General features: G+C 40.4%; 1 protein-coding gene across 1 annotated transcript in view; it reads right to left on the reverse strand.

The window, feature by feature from the left end:
* Positions 1-22,313, reverse strand: part of grm8b (glutamate receptor, metabotropic 8b) — a 305,872-nt gene that overhangs the window by 47,458 nt on the left and 236,101 nt on the right. The window contains exons 8-9 of the mRNA XM_012874946.3: positions 21,731-21,870; positions 1,956-2,891 (exon numbers count right to left, since the gene is read on the reverse strand). Of these exons, the coding sequence (XP_012730400.2) occupies positions 1,956-2,891; positions 21,731-21,870 (1,076 nt within the window). The remainder of the gene's footprint in view (positions 1-1,955; positions 2,892-21,730; positions 21,871-22,313) is intronic.

A 22,313-nucleotide genomic window follows, 5' to 3' on the forward strand; every position in this document is an offset into this window, starting at 1 on the left:
AGAGTGTGTATAAAGATGTGATGGTAAGTGCAGACACAAAGAGTGGAAGAGCTAACGATGTCTGGACTTTGCAGCTAAGCGTGTGATTATTGAACTGAAACAGAAAAGAATACATTTAGCTCAATGATTAGTTACTGAATTAAACTGCTTTACTGCAGCTTCAGCTGTCTTACAAGAAATTGCAAACACAATTTCACATATCACAGAATTCTACAGCAACATCTCCAGGAATGAGGTGGTAAACTGTTTTAAAATTCTGAAAAAGAAATAATAATAGAATCAAGTTGTTTTATATAAAGCACTAACACAATCTTGATTAAAAGCTACTAAAGTACCAGTGACGTGCGGTCAGGGGAGGCAGGTGAGGCAGTGCCTCACCAGCCATCATGGAAAAAAAGAAAATATATAATCATAAAGTAATTTAAATTGTTATATTCATCCGGTGGTTTGTACTAAAAAATATTTATTTTTCATGTAGCTTCACCAATTTCGATTTTTATTTGTTCAAAATCGCTGCATTTTCTTATTTTCCCATTCAAATGCTTGGAAGCGATGCCGGTGAGGCAGCAGCGAGCTCTGCCTCACCTTGGATTGCGCAACCCCTGGCTCTGCGCTGGCTGCTAAGCGGAGAGAGCATGTTGCTGTACGGCGTCAATAAAATGGTTTAAACAAATTTAATATGTGAACTTATTTCCAATAATTTAGCTTATGTATATAATGTACAGTGCTTTTTGTCACCAACTGTGTTTGTGTAACGTGTTTCGTGTAATGAGCGATTATAAACGGCAGAGAACAGGTTCGAGGTGAGGCAGGCAGTTCTCTTGCCTCATGGCAGGGGGCGCTCAAGATCCCAGACGTTCGTCTTGTTCACTCCTCAACTGCCGAGTAAGTGACAGCGAGCTAGGCTAAACGATTCGGGAAGCAAGTCAAGTGCAGCGATAGATTATAATAGAGATAGTGATTTTTTCCCTCTCTTGCATTCATCCCTCAAAAACGGTGAGGGATGAATGCAAATCTCCTGGACAGCTTCTCAACTTTTTGGCCGAGAAGGATCTTGTTGTTCCTGAGGCGACAAAGTTGCTCCAGCTCGTGCTCACGGTGCCAGCTACTACAGCGTCAGTGGAGCGGTCATTCTCAGCCCTGAAGAAACTGAAAACATACAGCAGGAACAGGACGGATCAAGGAAGGCTTTCTTCCCTGGTAGTGATCTCCATTGAGACAGAGAGACTTTTAAAACTGAAGGAAGATAAGGAGGACTTCTATCGCAAAGTGACGGATGTTTTTGTGCAGAAGGAGCGACGCATGGACTTCATTTATAAGTAAAGGTAAGACAGTAATAACATTTATTTTGTTTTGTTTTTTAAGGAAATGTGTGTTTTGTGAGCTACAGTTTGTATGTGTAAGGATGTAGAAGTGAAACATAACCTGTAAACTGCTGTCAATCTATGCATCTATTTGCAAATCTGATTCTGATGACGTCAGTGCCTCACCAGCTATGAACCTCACCGCACGTCACTGTAAAGTACACAGTTTAATTGTGAGACTGTTCTACAACAGCATCTTTGCGTATTCTTTTCCAGTGCTGTGGACAGCAAAACCATAGAGGTCAAGGTTAAATTAGGTCCGAAGACTGCTGGTTCTCACTATGTCCAGGAAATCTCCAGACTTTAAAAAATGTAAACTTTGTGACCATTTCAACAAATTGTGAAAACCTGTTTCTTAAGGTAATATGTCGTTTTCAACATGAGAAGTAGATGATCACATCACATTCAATGTTCAGTCTCATATAGTTACTCTGCATTCCAAAGGGTTGATCAGTAGCATTTCAGAAGAGCTAATCAAACAGAATACACTGAAGGTAAAAAGGCAGACTAAAGACAGAACAAGGTTTGATTGTCTTCAAATTCCTAATGAAATTATTTAACATGTTCATAATATAATAGAAGTGTACTCACCCTCTCTTCTGACTGTGCTGTGCCGAAGAAGATGGGGATGAAAGCAAGCCAGATGATGCAGGTGGTGTACATAGTGAATCCAATGGGTTTGGCCTCGTTAAATGTCTCGGGTACACTGCGAGTCTTAATGGCATAAACAGTGCATGTGACCATTAAGAGGATGCTGTATCCCAATGAGCAGATGAGTGACAGATCAGAGATATCACATTTAAGAACACCACGAGCGTTCCCAGGATCCTGCGTCCGCTGCTCCCCATAGTCCACAAAAGTGTGTGGCGGGTCGGCGGCGAACCACACAAGGACGCCCAGCAGCTGAACTGAGATGAGTGAGGAGGTTATGATCAGTTGGGAAGCTGGTGAGATAAAGCGAGGTGCTGTCACTGCTTTCTTTCCCTGCTCAAAGATGCGGTGGATGCGGTTGGTCTTGGTTAACAGTGCAGCGTAGCTGAAGCACATGCCAAGACCCAGGAAAATACGACGGAAGGAGCAGACAGCAATATCAGGGGCAGCAATCATAGGAAAGGTAACGATGTAGCATAGGAATATACCCGTCAACAGAACGTAGCTCATTTCTCTACCTGAGGCACGCACAATGGGTGTGTCGTTGTATCGCACAAAAGTCACAATGACGAAGATTGTGGCAATTATACCCAGGACAGAGATGAAGACGGGTACTAGTGCCCAGGGTGAGTGCCACTCCAACTTGATGATAGGTATAGGCTGGCAGCCTGTACGATTCTGGTTGGGTCTCATTTCATAGGAACAGAGTTCACAGGTGAACTCACTGGCTTGAAAGTGGTACCCCTCGCAGCGCTCACAGTGCCAGCAGCACGGGACGCCCTTCACAACCTTCTTCCTTTCGCCCTGTCGACATGGGAGGCTGCACACAGAGGCTGGCAGGATGGAGTCATCGGTAAGCCACTGCAAGGCCTCCATCTGATGGGAAAGTGAAGAAAGGCCGCTTAACATTTAAAATGTAACTGCTCAGCTACCTTACAGCTGGAGTTTAAAGCACATCAAACTCCAGGTCACAGCAGGAACAGCTAGATGTTTGAGGTTTTTCCTCAGCATGTAGTAAAGTTCTGCAGGTGCTTCTTTAAAACATTTTATTTAAATCTAAAAACTAGATGGCATCTCTAGGACTCTTAGACTTCCTTTTACTAATTGACGTTTTAAACCGTCATAAATCTGATTCTGTTATATGCTTTGAAATGAATATAATTTTTTTTGTCATATTTATTGACTTTAATGATCAAAACTTAACTGAACAGAACATTTTTTAACTGATATAGTTCACTCCTACGTTCCAAGGTAATGGCCTCAAATCAGTCTTTAGTCTTCTGAGCATGTGAATTAATACTCACTAATTATTTTAATGTCCACTAACTTAAATGTAACTTTCTTGTGCATTAAAGAAAATCTGACTGTTTCAGCAAGTTAAAGAAATCTATGGATCTGTAAAAAGAATTCCTTGCATCTAAAGCTGTAGTGAAGAGAATATGAATGATGTCTTAATGAAGCTTACTCACAATTGATGGGTAGCATCATTATGTAGAAAGTAAAAACCGTCCTAAAAGGTGGGTCATTAATGCTGACAACTAATTTATCAAAAAGTATCAAAAATAATGTCAGTCTTATCAAAGTAAATATATTGTTTTCCTCAGTCTCAAAAGTATTAAGAATGTATTTTTTAAGGGTAAATTATCCGTCAATGGACGTCAGTGACGTCAGTCGGTGGGTCTGGGTCTGTCGGAGCAATGAGAGAAGTTTCTTCTCCTCTCTCTGTTTCTTTCACTGAATGTTTTCTTGCACGTGGTTTTTCACTTGCTTAGATAAATTTGTTGTGTTTCCACTGAATTTAACCAGCTTTTTACAAACCGTGCAGCTTGATTTGATTTACGGTATTAAAAAAATAGTCAAACGGCGCTGTCATGATTTGTCTTGGATGAACCCAAAACACAGCACACACACACACACATAGCTGGTTTCCAGAGTTTATTGAAGCAGCAAGAAGAGGATGATGAAAGCCAGAGTCATTTACCAGACAGAGGTTGCAGGGGTACAAGAACTGGCAGACAGGAACAAACAGGAACAGGAACAGGACCAGGACACGAGCAGGATCAGGACAGGCATGATGGTCAGAGGACTGGAGACGAACCGGTGATCATGGAGAGACTAAGGTGAGTATATATATAGTGGAGAGCAGGTGGAGTGAGTCCAAGGTTGATTGCAGCCTGACAGTTGTTCCCAATCAGGGCTGCACTGGGGAAGGCGTCAAAACCCATGAGCGCAGGACCCTCTGTAAGCGCAGAACCCTTCAGAACGCCGGAACCTTTGAGAGCGTGGGAACCAGACGAACCAGAGCCGGGCGTTGCAACAGCGACCCCGGCGAGACGGACCAGAGGCGAGGCGTCGCAAACAGCGATCCCGGCGAGAGGAATCCAGAGTCCTGCCAGCTCCTGCACCAAGCTCTGTGTGTGACCTAGTTCATCCTTTGACCGGTTCGTTCTGTCATGATTTGTCTTGGATGAACCCAGAACACACACACAGAGCTGGTTTCCAGAGTTTATTGAAGCAGCAAGAAGTGAATGATGAAAGCCAGAGTCATTTACCAGACGGAGGTTGCAGGGGTACAGGAACTGGCAGACAGGAACAAACAGGAACAGGACCAGGACACGAGCAGGATCAGGACAGGCATGATGGTCAGAGGACTGGAGACGAACAGGTGATCACGGAGAGACTAAAGTGAGTATATATATAGTGGTTAACTGTGGGTTTGTCTATTGTTTTTTTTTCTTTTTTTCTTTTGCTGTTACTTGTGTTTAATGTGGACAATTTACCAAAATAAATAAAGTGATTGATTGATTGATTGATTGATTGATTGATTGAGTATATATATAGTGGAGAGCAGGTGGAGTGAGTCCAAGGTTGATTGCAGCCTGACAGGTGTTCCCAATCAGGGCTGCACTGGGGAAGGAGCAAGAAATGTTCAGAATGCAGCCTTCAGGCTGCATCACGACAGGCGCTACTTTCCCTCTTCATGTTTTTGAGAGAGAGCTGAGTGGGCAATTTGCTGGCGCCGCTGAGCCATGTACCAGACGGGAGGGGAAGCAGCAGAGTGCTGTGACACAGATGTGCTGGTGAAGATTCTCAGTCATCCAGGTCAGGGTCATTCCAAAATAAAAGGTAAAAAACAAAGCAACTGGACTTGTTTTCCGTAGTTGAAGACATTTCGCTTCCTCTCCAGGAAGCTTTCTCAATTCAAAAAGTCTGGAGTAATGTGGAGTAACAAGCTTTATACAATTGGCAAACAAAGGCCTTGTAATGGCTTAGATAACATGCAAATTCAACAGAAACAGGACCACCCCTCAGTAATGGGCGGTCGTTAAAGCCATTAAGCCAGCAGATTGGACCGAAACTGGTCCACTCATCTGTAACGAGGAGTCGTCAGGGTCATTATTGGCTTGGCTTAAAGGAACAATCTGTCTGTGACACAGACAGCGCGCGTGCTTACTACAGCAGACGCGGAGACGTTGGGAAGCAGCCCCCCCCGTCGGCGGGCGTGCTTACACTGGCGCCCTGTATGTCACAGAATAGACTTTAAAATACTAATTATACTCTCCCTGAATGGCTTAGCACCTAAATACATCACAGACTTGTTATCAGTATATCAACCATCCGGACCACTCAGGTCACCTGGCTCCACCCTACTCTGCATACTCAGAACCAGAACCAAACATGGCAAAGCTGCATTTAGTTCCTATGCTCCACTTATCTGGAAAAAACTCCCAGAAAACTGTAAAAGTGCTGAAAGCCAGAGCTTTTAAATCAAGATTAAAAACACATTTGTTTAGGATTGCCTTCGACTGTTCTAGTTAAACTGTTTTACTGAAACAATTTTTTTTTAAGTTTGTAGCTCAACTGTTTTAAATAATTTGTATTTTTTTATTTATGTATATGATCTGACCCAAACTTCAGTCACATATGCACAATAAAATCAAGCTGTTTTTAGAAAACATCTGCACTGTTGGAATTAATAGCTAATAAAGTATATGGTTACATTTTCAGACTTTTCTAATGAAGCAACCAAAAAAGGTAATAAAAGGTCAGGTTTGAATTAGATCAGAAGACTGATGATGTTCACCATGTCCAGTAAGTCTCTAGTCTTCAGAGCACCTAATTTTTGAAACCATTTTGACAAATTTTCAAATCGTGTTTACTAAGAAAATATATTTTTTTAACATGAGAAGGTAATGAACACATCCCATTCAATGTTCAGTTTAATTTTGTTACTTTTACCTTGTAAGCCCTGGACAGTGAGATTTCAGGAGGCCAACAGTTAAACAGCTACTGAGGAACAAGATTAAAGAAACAAACAATGTAAAAGTTGCCTGTACTGTGAAAGAGCCCTCCCTGGTTTTATATTTTGCTTCCACAAAGTTTCAGATTGAGATTGTGTTGACAGTTTCTGATTTTTTTTATTTTTTATTTCATGACATTGTGGGTCAATATAGAAGTGACCAGATATTGTTCAGATTAAATCATTGACAAAAACAATTTACAAAAGGAAAATTATGAGGGCGTGATGACACTAAGAAATATGAATTTACTTATCTTGGACGTTTTCTAATATAGATCTACTAGAGTACTACTTGCCTTAAATGCACTATGGAGTTATAGGAGCAATAAGTAATAATTACACCTAGCGGTTCAAATTGGAACAACACATACACATCAGCCTGCCACTGACAATAGTCCAGTTCCACCGGCTCATATTGGCCTCGCACTGCTTGGCTCTGTCCACTTGCGAGAGTTTCAGTGTCATGGTTTAAGTTTTGTCTGGTTTCTTTGTTATTTTGTAGTTCACTTAGCTCTCCCTCGCTCAGCTTTAGTCACTCCTCTGGACACTAATTAGTCTTTATTCCCGTCACCTGTCAGGCTGCAATTACCCCTGATCTGTTGCCACCTGTGTTCACCTCTTTATAAGACTCACCTCATTCTGTTCTTGTCACCGGTCCATAGTGTTCACTCCCGCTCCGTCTCTGCCAGAATCCTTGTCAGCTCAGTTTTTGTTACAGTCAGCCAGAAGACTTCCTTCAACTTTGTTTTTTGTTACAGTCAGCCTGAAGACTTTCCGTCAGCTTTGTTTTTGTTCCAGTCTCTGCCTAGATCCAGCTCAGCTCTGTTCCCACTCCTGTTCTCAACTCCTGGTGAGCTGTTCCGGTCTCAAGTCCTCGGCTCAGATGTTCTGCTCTCAAGTCCACGGCTCAGATGTTCTGCTCTCAAGTCCACGGCTCAGATGTTCTGCTCTCAAGTCCACGGCTCAGATGTTCTGCTCTCAAGTCCACGGCTCAGATGTTCTGCTCTCAAGTCCACGGCTCAGATGTTCTGGTCTCAAGTCCTCGGCTCTGATGTTCTGGTCTCAAGTCCTCGGCTCTGATGTTCTGGTCTTAAGTCCTCGGCTCTGATGTTCTGGTCTCAAGTCCACGGCTCAGATGTTCTGGTCTCCAGTCCACGGCTCAGATGTTCTGCTCTCAAGTCCACAGCTCAGATGTTCTGCTCTCAAGTCCACGGCTCAGATGCTCCGTCCTGGTCGCTAGTCTTCGGCTCCAGAGTTCCTCCCGGTTAGTCTCTCTACACGCCTCCTGCCGGCCAGCTTCTGCACCCTGCACCTCCGTCTGTTGAAAGACTCTGGGTTCATCATGATCCATCTTCCACACCATTCAATAAACTCACTCCTAAGAACTAGCTCTGTGTGTGCGTGCTGTGTCCGGGTTCATCCTAGAAAAATATCATGACATTCAGGAGCAGCTTTTTCTCAGGGCCAGAGTAGGGCCAAACTGAACTGACTCGAGAGGAGTTTTGACGGGAATGCACGGCTTTTTAGTGATTGGCTGAGGGGCGAGAAGATATGAGAAGGTTTTCTCCAAGGAAGTCTAGAAAAACTGAAGAGTGACGACATCAATATTAAGGACCACCATGAACAGAATGAGTGAACTTGCAATATAATTTTACAATTTACAAACCATGAACCATGGGTGAAGAAGAAAAAATAAATAAAAATTACACTTTAACTTTCTATATGCAGATGTACTGTATCAGGTTTGTAGATTTACTGAGACATTCTCTCATTTTACACACACTGAATGGACACTTCTGTCTCTGAAGTGTTCATCCATCCACCTCATGGGGTAGAAGGCAGCGGCTGTCTGCTGACACAGCAGCCCGCAGCCTGGGAGTCAGCATGAAATTAAACATAAAAATAATTTCACTGTGGTTAAAAATCTTTTAAGCGACTAACATGTTGCCCTCGCTCCTGCCATGGCTGAAGCAAAAATCTCATAAAGCTTTAAATTTTAACTCCGTGACTGAAAAGAGCTGGAGGGAGCAGCTGTCTGCTTTCGCTGAGGTGCCCACTGAATGGAGCTCAGCTCATAATGAGGAAAGCCCTGAAAGCTCCCTCCGCTGAGAGGCCTGCTGCATGCAGGATTAACGGCTTGTCTTCGCCTCTCCGCTTCTGTTTCTCTCTTTTTTAAACACCCAGTTTCAAAGCAGACAGCCAGGCAGAAGAGCTAACCCTCATTTTATTATTAGTTTAAACTGATATGTGATGCAAAGATTTATCCCGATTCATTACTTTATCCTTAAAAAATATCAAAGACAATCTTTCAAATAATGTTTTGAGTTTTTTTCTTTTGTTTACTCAAGGAGCACTGTGAGTATGGAGATGTTTCTGAAAAACTCAAAAGAGATTGTTTGCCTTTCTGTGTTGTAGTACATAAACTCGTATAAAACATTACATTCTTTACTGTTTTAAACAACAAAAGTTTATAGTTTTTAAGAAAATTTAAATAGATATGAAACAACCATGTTACAATAAATTGCTATTAGTAAAAAACCCTCTTTTGCTTAATAATAGTTTAATTATACAGCAGTTATGAAAAAAATAGCATTGTTGAATTAAAAAAAGTAGAGAAACAATTGTTATTGAATTTAGAAACATTGACTCACAAACATCTGCAGGGTACACCAAGCTGTTTTCTATGAAACTAACATCAAAATCAAATCAGTGGTGGTCTTTCCAAGCTGTAGAGGAGAAAGCTGACCCGGGACCAAGCCACACCTCTGCCGTGTTCAACTACTGTGCAAGTTTGAGATTTTGCATTTCTACCATCAAGATGATATTTATTGTGCTACAGAGCAGAAGCTGACTTCCTGGGTCAGGTGACTCCTCTAATTACCCTGGTGTGAGAAAAATGTAGACTATGTTTGTTTACCAGCACTTTTAAATTAGTCTTTTTAGTGTTTACCATCGCTATACAAAACAAAGACAAGGACTAGTCTCAGGGTTTGAAGACACATAAGATAAGCCTAAAGTAAATTCAGAAACACTGTCTCACAATTTAGCTAATCCCTTGAAAACATGTTTCAGTTAAGTTTTTTTAAAACTGCTGTGTTTTTATCTTCCTTTGATGCCACACTTAAGAAATTAGAGTATGTACCCGATTATACAAATTCTGGCATCCTGAGCAAAATAGTTCAATATTTGAAAATGTAATGGATAAGAAGTTAAAAAAAATAGCCATAGTAATAGTCAGTCAGTGATGAAAAGGAACCAAAAGATCTACTTGTTGGTCTTATTTAACTATAAAACATTTCATACAGTAGGTGTTTAGTAAACTAGGAAAGGGATAATATATTATTTATTTTTTTGGTCTAGTCTGTGATACATTGTTGTAGTTAATTCGTGGAGATATATCTTTTTTACTTATAAAATAAAGGATTTGTAGACACGTGCTCACATGGTACATGGTACTTGTTTCAAACAGGTTTCTTTGACACTAATACCTGAATGTTTATGATCTTTATACTAGAGCTCACAGAGTATCAAGAAAATTAGAAGATAAAGAGGTGAACACAGAAAGTGTGTACCTTTAAAACCGGAGTCATGTAATTTAACTTTCTGCCACAATGTGACTAGTAATTTCAATATGTTCTTATTCTGAAAAAACGGAAATAGAAATTAGAAGATGCATATATGTTTGTTTTTTTTCAGAAATCTGAAAAGTATGGTGTGTTCATATTAATCACTCTCTGCTGTCTAAATATAAAACGGTTACCCTAAAAATGACCTATTTAGTAATAAGATGCTCTTTAAATAATATTAAATCATGGGAATTAGCGTGCAGCAATTTTTTATAAGGTTTCATTAAACAGAGGTGCAGCCAGGTGACTCGTGAAGTCTGTAGGGGCTGTGGTGGTGGTAGTGGTTGTTTTTCACTTTCTTTCATTTAGGTTTACCTTAGTGTTCATGGTTCTTTTTTTAAAAAAAGTATTTAGCTGTCCCCTACTATGTGGTTTTTGACTGGTTGAATCCCTGTTTTGGATTTTAAATTTGACTTAGAAAGCTACTTAATTAGAAGGAGATGTACTCACAGAGCCAAACAAATCCTGTTTTTTAACTCTATTGAAGGATATTATCTTAAATAATACAGGAGATCTAGCTATAAAGAGAAAGAAAATCTAAACTATAATGTGAGAATTGAAATAAGTTTAGAAGGTAAGACAATAGAACACAATGCTCCTTTGTTATCTATGCATTGGTAGCCGAAGCAATTTGTTTAAATCAGGATTTTCTCTGAAAGTGATTGTTATAATGCTAGGTTATTTGCTAAACGCTAATAAGTTGAAAAATATCAATTCCTGAACTCTAGAGACAATAAATGTGTTAAGAGGTGATGAGACAACACCTCATGCACTGAAATCTGAGTGGGATGAGAGACATAAAGCACAGGGACAGAGATAGGTCACTAAAATTATGGACAGGATATGAGATACTCCAGTACGTTGAGCGAAAACCTCCTATAATTGTAGTGGTTGAAGCGACCTGAAGGTGTGCAGAAGCAAACAACTAGTACATCCTGTTCCGTGACAGCCTGTTCCCTGTCCAGAGATGGGAAGGTCTACCATCACCCGCCACCAAGGAGATTTTAGGGTGAGAAAAAAGGAGCCAGTAGTGCCACAGCAGTGACACAGACACATACAGAATAATTTTGGTGGAGCAAGGAGAAAAAGAAAGATTTTTGAGGAGTAAAACCTCTATTTCTAATGAAATACGTTGTGCTATTTGGAGTCTCCTAATACCCTATTCTGATAGAGCCAGTCAATTAATAGATATCTATTTCTTTTTTTTTTAATTCAGGATGACTTGACAGAATAAAAGACTGGGATGGACTATACAGAAGCTGCTTAAATAATGACCCAGTCTTGTTGAGAACAAATGAATTTGATAGTTTACAATGTTTAACAATAGTTCTAAGAAATTGAGTTGACTTGTCTCAGACAATATACTTCCCTTGTCTTTTTGTGCATCTCTTGAATCGATGCAAGAATTCTGTCTGGAGAACTTAGTTCATACAAGAGCGTCTCTGTTATTGTCTTGATCAGCCTCAGCCTGTTTGTTGTGCATGGTCAACAGACTCTGGATAGAGGGAATGAGTTGTGCGTATGGAGTTGACACATGATGCATCCTGCGATGCTTTGTATGTGGGTAGTGGGCTCTCAGGGGCCTCCCCAACGACCTCTAGCGTTGAACCTTTCTCTCCACCATTGCCATTCTCCACTTCTGCCTCTGCTGACCCATTCTCAACAATTTCTGCAGCTTGGGTGCCGGGACTGTTATACTCACTCGAAGATGGTGCTCGCGATGAGGAGGTAGAGGAGGACTGCAAGTAGAAGACTGGTGAAGGAGGGTGGTAAGGACACAAATTCTAGTTTTTGGCACCTGTATAACCTGACCCTGTATACCAGTATGCAGGCATCATGACGTGTCTGTTTGCTCCAATCATCCTGAAGAATTTAAAGTCGGTCTTTTCTTGAGTAGAAGAATGAGTAAAGAATCAGTGTATAGGGAGCCTTGTTTCACTCTATTTATAGGGTAGATGGATGGGGTCTTTGAAGAGGGTTTTTTCTAGAGGCAGGTCCTGATAGGTTAGTGTTTTTTTCACAGAGAGAATATTGACCCACAACAGCGTGAGCTTCTCTGGCGGACGCTGCGAATAGAGATCAGATACTGCCGGAGAGAAGTTTTATTTTTAAATAAAAAAGCTGTTAGAATGTTTGTCTGTCTATGTGTTAAAACACAAATGTATTATTCAGATGATGCACAAGGCCTAAGTCCTCGAATAAAAAGTTGACAGTCCAAAAACATGACTGTTAGGTTAATTGGCTCCTTAGATGTGAGTGTGTGCGAGGATGGTTGTTTGTCCTGTCTGTCTCTGTGTTGCCCTGCGATAGACGGGCAACAGGGACCAGCACCCCTTGCGACCCACAAGGGATAGGCGTGTTTATTAATAATCAGCTCTACACTCTCAGCAGGATCCTGCAGGGGGCATGGGAGTTTGCCCAACCAGTCTATATGTGCTTTGTGGATCTGGAGAAGGCATTCGACCGTGTCCCTCGGGGGGTCCTGTGGGGGGTACTCCGGGAGTATGCAGTACCGGGCCCTTTTACAAGGGCTGTTCTCTGTATGACCAGTGTCAGAGCCTGGTCCACATTGCTGGCAGTAAGTCGGACTTGTTTCCAGGGAGAGTTGGACTCCGCCAAGGTTGCCCTTTGTCACCGATTCTGTTCATAACTTTTATGGACAGAATTTCTAGGCGCAGCCAAGGTGTTGAGGGAATCCGTTTTGGAGGCCTTAGGATTGCGTCTCTGCTATTCACAGATGACATGGTTCTATTGGCTTCATCAAGGCGTGATCTACAGCTCTCACTGGAGTGGTTCACAGCCGAGTGTGAAGCGGCCGGGATGAGGATTAGTGCCTCCAAATCCGAGACCATGGTCTTGAGCCGGAAAAGAGTAAAGAGCCTTCTCCGGGTTGGGGAGGATGTGCTGCCCCTAGTGGAGGAGTTTAAGTATCTTGGGGTCTTGTTCACGAATGAGGGGAAGATGGAGCGGGAGATCGACAGGTGGATGTACCGATTCGTTGTGGTGAAGAGATAGCTCAGCCAAAAGGCAAAGCTGCCGATTTACCGGTTGATCTACGTTCCTACACTCATCTATGGTCACGAGCTTTGGGTCATGACCGAAAGAACGAGATCCCGGATACAAGCGGCCGAAATTAGTTTTCTCCCTAGTGTGTCTGGGCTCTCCCTCAGAGATAGGGGGAGGAGCTCATTCATCCGGGGAGGACTCAGAGTAGAGCCGCTTCTCCTCCACGTTGAGAGGAGCCAGTTGAGGTGGCTCGGGCATCTGGTTAGGATGCCTCCTGGACGCCTCCCTGGTGAGGTGTTCCTGGCACGTCCCACCGGGAGGAGACCCAGAGGGACACCCAGGACATACTGGATGGACTATGTTTCTCAGCTGGCCTGGGAACACCAGAGTAGCTGGCCCAAGTGGCTGGGCATCCCTACTGAATCTGCTACCCCCGCGACCTGACCCCGGATAAGTGGAAGAAGATGGATGGATGGATGGATATCACTAATTAAATAAATAACAGCAGCACCTTGCAGTGACTTGCACCTTAGAGGAAGTTAGAAAGTACTCGGGTGTAGATAGCCTGAGCATTATGTCATGCTAACACCAACTACTCTGCAAATACAATGCTAGGTTTTGTATGATCAAAATAATAATCAAAAATACAGGCATTATCCAATTCTAATGTTGATTTTTGAACATGTTTTTTGCTAAATATTTACTAGTAATTTTGATATAATAGTGGCTAAGGTAAAAAATAATGATGAAACTGCTAGAACGGTCTTCTAAGTTCACAAAATGACACCACTTCATTGTAATCTGATGTATGCAATATCACAATATTATCACAATTAACATCTAAGACATCTAGTCTTAAATCACAATATCAATAGAATATTGCCCAGCCCTACATATAACAGTCAAGGAAAATGCATACATTTTAAAAATTTTATGCAAATGGAGTTGTTACAATTTAGCCCAGTTTACTCTTGCTCTTCGTGATACAGGGTAAGCTTTACATAACTTATTATTATTACTAATATGTATATACATGCATTTCTTTTTAGACGTACTTCTGAAAAATAAGACCTGCATCTTTAAAACAATAGCAGATACCTATACCTCAGACTCCAGCAACAACTGGTCCTGTCCCCTCTACATCAGTCGCCTCTGGTGATGCTATGACAACCTCAGCATGGCACAATGAGGTTAAAGCTGTACATCGCAATTTTGCCTAGGGTGCCAAGATGGATAGCACTGCCTCTGCCAGTACATCACTTTCACCTCTGACATGTATATAATAATAACAACAATGTCTCAATTGTCCGCTTGTTTATAGTGTGTTAATATATGTTTTCTTTACTGCAGGCTGTTTAATTTTAGTACTGCACTATTGTGTCATTGTTTTATTATATAAGCAATCATAAAGTGAGCATTGTGCAATCCAGAGTCAAATTCTTCTTATGTGTACACATCCTTGACATATAAAGCTAATTTTGATCTCTTGCAACTTCAGAACACAATATAGCCATGCATTTATCTGTGTAGCTGATCACCTAAGCTTGCAATATTTTAAGACAAACCAGTCTTGATCATGAGGTTTCCCTCTCAATTTAATACACTGCCTTCATGAAGATAATAGAAGAGGGGTTTGTGAAAGACGCAAACAAAAATGGGACCGCCTCATTATCTTTCAAATAACCCTGCCAAAAACTCTCAAATAATAGACTACAAGCCCCAAATCAGTTGAAGTCTGGCTCACAGCCTCAACAGTAAACCTGAGATGAGGGGGAAAAAAAATTCTACATTCATTGAAAAAATCTTTCAGAATGGTGATGCTTAGACTGCACCTCGAATCAAAGTAAAGGAATAAAATGTTGTACGTTCCATTATGTGTAGTTTACCATCCTAAAAAGCCAAAACAGCTTAGGGCTGACAGGAGTGCCTGCTTTGATGGTGTAATGCTTAATGACATTTTGTTGACAGGACCAGACCTCATCAGCTCACCACTTAGTGTGTTTTTATGTTTCAAAAAAGAAGCCATGACATCCCAGTAGACATCAACCAAATGTTTTACGTGAACAAAGATGACAGGAAATTTGTGTGCTTCCTGCGGTGGGACAACAATCTTCCTATTGACATCATCGAGTACAAAATGAAATCCCTGACTTCAGGGATGTTGTGTCGCTAGTGAATATTTTGAGATTATTAATTAATCTCTAATTATTAATTATTAGCCACTGTGCTCGACTCAACTGTGTCTCACATGAGCTCAATCGTTACATTTGTCTGTTTTAATCTTATGTGCATAATGTAAGGGACTGTGTTTATTTTTTGCAATTTTACCCCTTTTTTACATTAAACCTGTGGAGAAAAGCTGTTCAGTTTAGGGCTGGCACTATTCGAATGATTCTAGAACCTCGATTCTTAAAATTCCTCACATTCAGTTTTGAAGTTTGTAAAAACAGTATAAGATAAGATAGACTTTATTGATGTTATAGTGGAGAAATTCACGTGCATACAGTGTTTAGATTCTGCTGTGATTCTACAATGCTTACAGTTAATATTAACTCAAGCAATTAGTGCTTAAATTGCAATATTTAACTTATTTAATCACACTGCATTAGGGTTATCAGCAGGGAGAAAAACCCTTTACAAAATGTATAAAATGTGCATTAGACAGTGTTATACCCTTTAAATTTGAGATCATTTAAGGCCAAACAATTAAAAAAACAAATAAATCCATTTTACTCCTTTGCAATAAATCTAGGAGTCATTTGTTTCGTAAAGAGAGCTCCACCATATTCAACTGCGGAAGCAGCTGAGTTCACCAACTGCATTTTAAATATGATCATCACAGACATGCGGCAGCTGTCCATGGTGGAAGGTGAAAAGTTCCAAAAGATGATTTCCACTTTTAGGCCAAAGTATGTGCTTCCTTCAAGAAACCACTTTATGAAAATTATGGAGGAAACGTACAAGGAAATCAAAGGCAAGTTAAAAAAAAAACACCTAAGAGACTAAAAGCATTGCTCTCACAACAGACATCTGGACAAGTGTTGCCACAGAAGAATATCTTGGGGTGACATGCCACTTTCTTGGGGAGGATTAGAAAATGGATTCCCACAGTCTGACAACAATGTCTCTTGAAGAAAGCCACACGGCTGCAAATATTGCAGATGGGCTTGAGGATAATATTGCACAGTTTGAAATTCCACCAGAGAAAGTCAGAGCTGTTGTCCATGATAATGGTTCAAATGTTGTAGCAGCAGTGAAGATTTTGGAAGAAAAGCACAAGTGTGCATCAGTGCAGTGTGCAGGGCACACCCTGAACATGGTAGTGCAGAATGTTCTGAAGAGAAACATAGCTATCTCCAAGTATGTGGCAGCTGCAAGAAGCCTTCTTGAACATTTCATAAAAACTGAGCTGGCATGCAAAAACTAAAGGAAAAATAGCAGCAAATGGGCACAACATCCCAGATGCTTGTGCAAGACGTAAGTACTCGTTGGAACAGTACTTTCCACATGTTGTCCAGGCTGCTGGAGCAAGGATGGCCAATAACTGCTACATTATCTGACCCGGCATTAACACCAATAGGAAAACACTACCTTGACCTTAAACTTGAGGAATAGAACATTGTTGAGGAGTTAAGCAAGTCTCTTGAACCATTTGAAGAAACAATAGTGTTTCTGACTGTGGGCAAGAATATGTTACCCTTTCGGCATTTCAACAGCTTGTGTAAAACCTTATTGAGTCCATACAGACTCAAGCTTTTTAGATTGCACCTGTCCAGTTGTATCAAACTGATGTGACTGGACAGGTGCAAAATGGGAGAAATTATTTATGTGTCAGTCTCAGTCACTAAACACTGCTCTACTTACAGCTACTTTAGATCCCAGGTTTAAGTAACTTATGTTCCTGCCCCCTGATGAAGCCTTTAAAATTCAAAGCATGATACAGATGATGGCACTTGATGTGAAAAAGGAAATAAGATGAACAAATGCTGGTGCAAATGAGGCCCCTAATAAAATGCCAGAAAAACATGCAAGGAGCATAACCTCATTTATCACCAATCAACTCTGTTCTTCATACTCCAGCACAAGTGATGAAGAGAATGACGAGAAGCATTTGAACCAAACTTTCTAGAATGAGGTTCTGATGTACTTTGGAGAGTATGCTCTGTCCAGGAGGGAGAATCCATTGCTATGGTGGAAAGCAAATGCAGCACGCTATTCAACACTGTCAAAGTTTGCAAAGTTCTTTATTTGTATCCCGGCTATATTTACAGCATCAGAATGTCTGTTTTCCGCAGCAGGAAACATTGCATCGAAGCACGGGGCAAGCCTCTGTTACAAGCACATTGACATGTTTACTTTCCTCCATTGCAACCACAGACTCCTTCAAAGACTTTTGAAGCAAGAACATGAACACTAAAACACTTACATAGTGTTTTGAGAGACATTTAGGAATGTATATTGATGGTGTTTGCAACAACAACCCCAAGTAGATATTGTTGCACCTAAGAAACTGAAATTGAAGTCAAAACATATAAAATGCATTGTTTATTAATATGTCTCAGTTTAAGTTAGCATTTTTTATTTTTTAAAAGTAATTTTTCATACTTCCATCTTGACACTGAAAGTAAAACTAACTTCACATAAATGGCATTTTCTACTGATATGCCTCAATTTAATGTGAAATGTTTTATTTCTCATCTGTTTTTACACTTTAGAGAAAGAGTTTTTCATGTCTCAAACTTAAAACAGAAAGTGATGTTTGAATCTTATTGCATTTTAAGCAATAAAATGTTTTCTTAAAGAGAATTGAATATTTTTTTAGTACAAAAAAAATCATGAATTACTATTACTGGCTTAAGTAGAATGAGGACATTTATTGTTTGATTAATCGTCAGAATAATTGATAGAATACTCGATTAATAAAATAATAATTTATGACAGCACTAATTCAGTTTAATACAGTCTTGATGCAGAAAGGGGAGTTTAGCTGACTGCCAAATATGCCCATTGAGTGTCCTTCAGGGCAGCACACTTAGCTTGACAGAATATGTGCATTGACTGACAGCCTCAATCCATTTTAAGTACATTCTGTAATCCTTGGGTTACCATAAATAAATGAAAAATCTGCAAATGAATTAGAACCAAACTCTTTCATTTGTGAGCAAATCTTCCTGATTCTGTGTCCATCACTGTCTCGCCTCGATCTTATCTCTTTACATTCAGAGCACTCACTAGCCAGCGGAGTGTTTGCGGCTTGGGTTTGAGACACATTAACATACCAAACATCAAAGAGAACAATTATTCTTTCAAACCCTTTTCTTCCTTTTTAGAGAATGAGATAATTAAAAAAAACAAAGCTTGAATTATCATTCGGATTCAAGCAGGGTTTAACTTCTGAAGACGTTCTTGTTCATATCTGGGACATAAAGTTAGAAAGGAGACTGCTTCAAAACTTGTCAGAGTAAGATTATTTGTTGGATCACTGGAATTGGGGACCACCATAGCAATGAATGAAAGCACCTGTTATTCTCCATCTTTAAATTGGACTCTTTATTTATTAATATTCCCTCAACATTAATGCAACCCAAACTGCAGGGTGCACTATCACAAGATATAAAATGTGTACCCCAGACTCTAGATGTGTGCATTTATTTTCATTGGCGCTTCAAATGACCATGGCAGCATAATCTTCAAAAACTAGTCCAAAAATCCCTCAGGAATGAATAGTTTTAGTTCACAAAGCAATCATCAAATTTCTTTGCTTCATCATCTATTCACTTTGAAACAGGTTTTAGTTTTCGTTGTTGGAGAAATCAATGTTCTTTTCAGAAGTTAAGATTGCAGGATGATACATGCTACATTTTTTTTAATTTATTTTTTATGCTGCACCACAAACTGTGAGAAAAAGTGTAGGAATCCATTTTTTTCTTTAAGGAAACATATTTGTTTTACCATGCCCACATGACCACAAATTCCACTGTATCATAACCGTTCTTAGTTATTTTGTAGGTTATTTTGTAGGCTCAAGAGCAATCTGATTTGCTCTTGAGCCTACAAAATAACTTGCACAGTTTTCTGTCAAACCTGGCCCAATCACATAAAAGCTAAGAATTCTGAATCCCTGTGTCATATATTTTTAACGGCATTTTGGAGTTGTAAACAATTTTTCGATCATCATATATTTTTTATTCAATGAAGTAGAGCTATGTAAATCTCTATTATCAAGATCAAGGACCAGGGACACCAGGCATCCATAGTTCAACTATTCAACTATTTTTCAAATACCATCTACAATTTCTGTATAGTAGACATTTGTTGAGACACTTTTTTGGACTCTAAGATATGCAGATTCAGTGGTGTGAAAAGTGGCTGCAGCTGTGTGTTTCACACAGACTGTGTGTTTCACACAGACACAGTTACATGCACCGTTTGAAGAAGCAGACAATCATAGAAACAGAACACTCCCTTTGTTGAGGGAAAAAAAGGCTGAACCTTGCGCCCTAGAGGTAAAATCGGCAGATACTCTGCAGAATAACACACTCCAGTCTTAGGCGGCATTACAGCAAAATGAGGTTCACCATTGATCCGAACTTCCCAGGGAGCTCAAACCAACAGTGCAAAGATTATTTACATTTCATACTTTTATTATAAGTGTACCAGTTGCTGTTTTAGTCCAGAGTCACAGTCATATGAATGTGTGTCATGATTCAGTTTTTTTTTAGACTTTTCCTTCCATCTTCCACCCTTCCTAGTCACCATCCACTCTGCTCAGTCACTTCCCAGCCACCACTCAGCAGCATATTCAGATCCACCTGCTGCCACTAGTTACCCTCAAGTTATTCCACCTGTTGCTTTGTCTGTATATACCTGCCTTCCTCATCCATTCCCTGCCAGAACGTCTGATCTTGCCTCACCGCCTGCATGTGTTTGTTCCCCGGTGTCTTCTCATCATTTTGCCTGTTTGTTCCCTTGGACCTGTTCTCAGCCTGCCCTCGCTAGTTTAACAAGTGCTTGTGTGCACCGCCTGGTTAAGGTTCCTCCTGGGAATTCTGTGTCGTTCTCTGCTCATGATGGGAAATTTCGGCAGCTTCTAGTCAAGCCTATTTCCACCTTCAACATCAAGTTTAGTCAGATACTATTGGTCATGTCTGGTTCTGTCTTCACACCTCGCCTGCATCGTATGGTCAAGTCACTGTTTGCCTGTGTCATCTAGTCAGTCTGCATCTGCCAGCATCACTGGATCATCTGCACACCTCTGCCACTTTCTTCTGGTCTAACCTGACTTTGATGACTTCAGCCACGCTGACCCGCCTGTCTCACCTGTTACCATTCATCCTGTTTTAAATGAACATCTTAAACGGCATCCTGTGCTTGGCTGTATATCGGGTTCCTCACGTACAGGCCTTACAATGTGATGTCAGATGTTTAGACGTGTCTTTATACATAGTAAGATAAATCTGCAAAAGTACGTCTAAACAGAGCTCCACAGATTCAGTAATTAGGACTTTCAGAATTAACTTTAAAGATTTTCATCACAAAAGCCTAAAAGATGTACACTGTTCAGTGTGAAAGCAAGTTCTATATTACAAATAAAATTATATTTCAATTATATTTCAAAAGACAGCCACCCTGAACTTAAAAATGTGACACGCCACGGCAAAAGTAGGGACAAGTCGGCAGAGCACAAACTGAAAAAAAACCTTACATTTCAAAGAAAATAGTTTTTTTCATTTCATTGCAAAATATGCGGCTCATTGGTATACCGGCTTTGTGTGGCTCCATGCAGGCTTTTCTGTGACTTGTGAAGAAGATCGACTGAGTAGAACGGATTTCCAAGAGCGGAACTGCAGCTTGATCAGTGCTCCATTGTGGATAAATGTTGATCAGGACACGGACGCGGGACCCGTTCATATCCTGTATCAGGAGTGCTGAAGTGGACCAAGCTGACAAAGTGACTGCATAATTTTGGCAAACATTCATCGTTTCCAGCTGCCGTTAGCCGAAGATGAAGAAAGCTTTGGACTCGCAGCAGAGGAGTGTTAACATTAAGACATCGCGCAATAACCTAAGTGCTGCTGTACAGCACTCCACTGTGGGAACATTTTACCAGGATGCTGGACTTGTTTCGGATTCTGTATCAGAAGAAACCAGCATAAATAATTGTGTCCGCGGATAGAGAGCATTCTTAGTTTCCAGCTGGCATTAACCGACATTGGTAAAGAAAGCTTTGAACTTGTTGCAGGAGAGCGGGTATTAACATGAACGCATTACGCAATAGCTTAACCACTGCTGTACACCACTCCACTGTGGGAGTACATGCTCACCAGGACACTGGAGTAGCTTATAGATTCTGTATCAGGATAGATCAGCAGAAATAATAGTGTCTGCGGATAGAGAGCAATCCTAGCTTCCAGCTAACGTTAACTGAAGACGAAAAAAGCTTTGGAATCGGTGCATTTGTGCACTCAGGTCTTGGTAAAATAACAGCTGATTTTGCTGAAAATGTATTTTCTTAAAGTTACCTATCTTCACATGCCATAAACATATGAGGCAGATACACAATAATATGACAGTTATAACTGCTTTATAATTTTAACTATACGCTCTTTAATACTTTTGACTTTACTGTTTTATAGTTTGATGTGATTTGATTTTGTTTCTAGGTTGATGACATAGAAAATTGTTAATTATTAATGTAGACTGTGTGATGCCTCTTGATGTCAGAAACAACTTGGTAAGCTCCTTTGAAGTCTTACTTTACACACATAGTCACAGCTCCTTACATTAAGATGCAGATGATTGGTCCAGTGTCCAATAACTTTGTACTCTGCTGTGGACATGTTGTTGATCTGATACTGGAAGATGTCGTAGCGTCCAGGAGCATCACCATTCTCGTTAAAGGTCACCGGAGTCCCTGCACTTCCTGCAAAAAGACACACATGCTGTAATTCAGTTCAGTTTATTTATATAGTGCTGATTCACAACAAATGCCATCTTAATGTACATTGCAAAAAAGCAAATCCACCGGGTTATAGAACATAGGTTATATATTATTGTCCCCATAGCGGAAATTTGTCTTGGACTACATGTGCTAAAACAATATGCAGAGACATATATAGCTATTTCTATCCTACATACATACAAATCTAAAGTCAGTTACATATTTTCTAACTTGATCAGAACAACGGTGCATTCAAGTTCAGTTTATTCTTAAGATGTACCTCTTCCGAATTGCAATATTTGATGGTAGATTTTATTGAATTGTTCAGTCTGAATCCCTCAGACTGAACATGAATGTAGCGACAATAGAGGGATCAACTTCCCTTTATTAGGAAGAAACCTCAAATATAACCCGGTTCAGTGTGA

Source organism: Fundulus heteroclitus, chromosome 2, assembly GCF_011125445.2.
Source record: "Fundulus heteroclitus isolate FHET01 chromosome 2, MU-UCD_Fhet_4.1, whole genome shotgun sequence".
NCBI lineage: Eukaryota > Metazoa > Chordata > Actinopteri > Cyprinodontiformes > Fundulidae > Fundulus > Fundulus heteroclitus.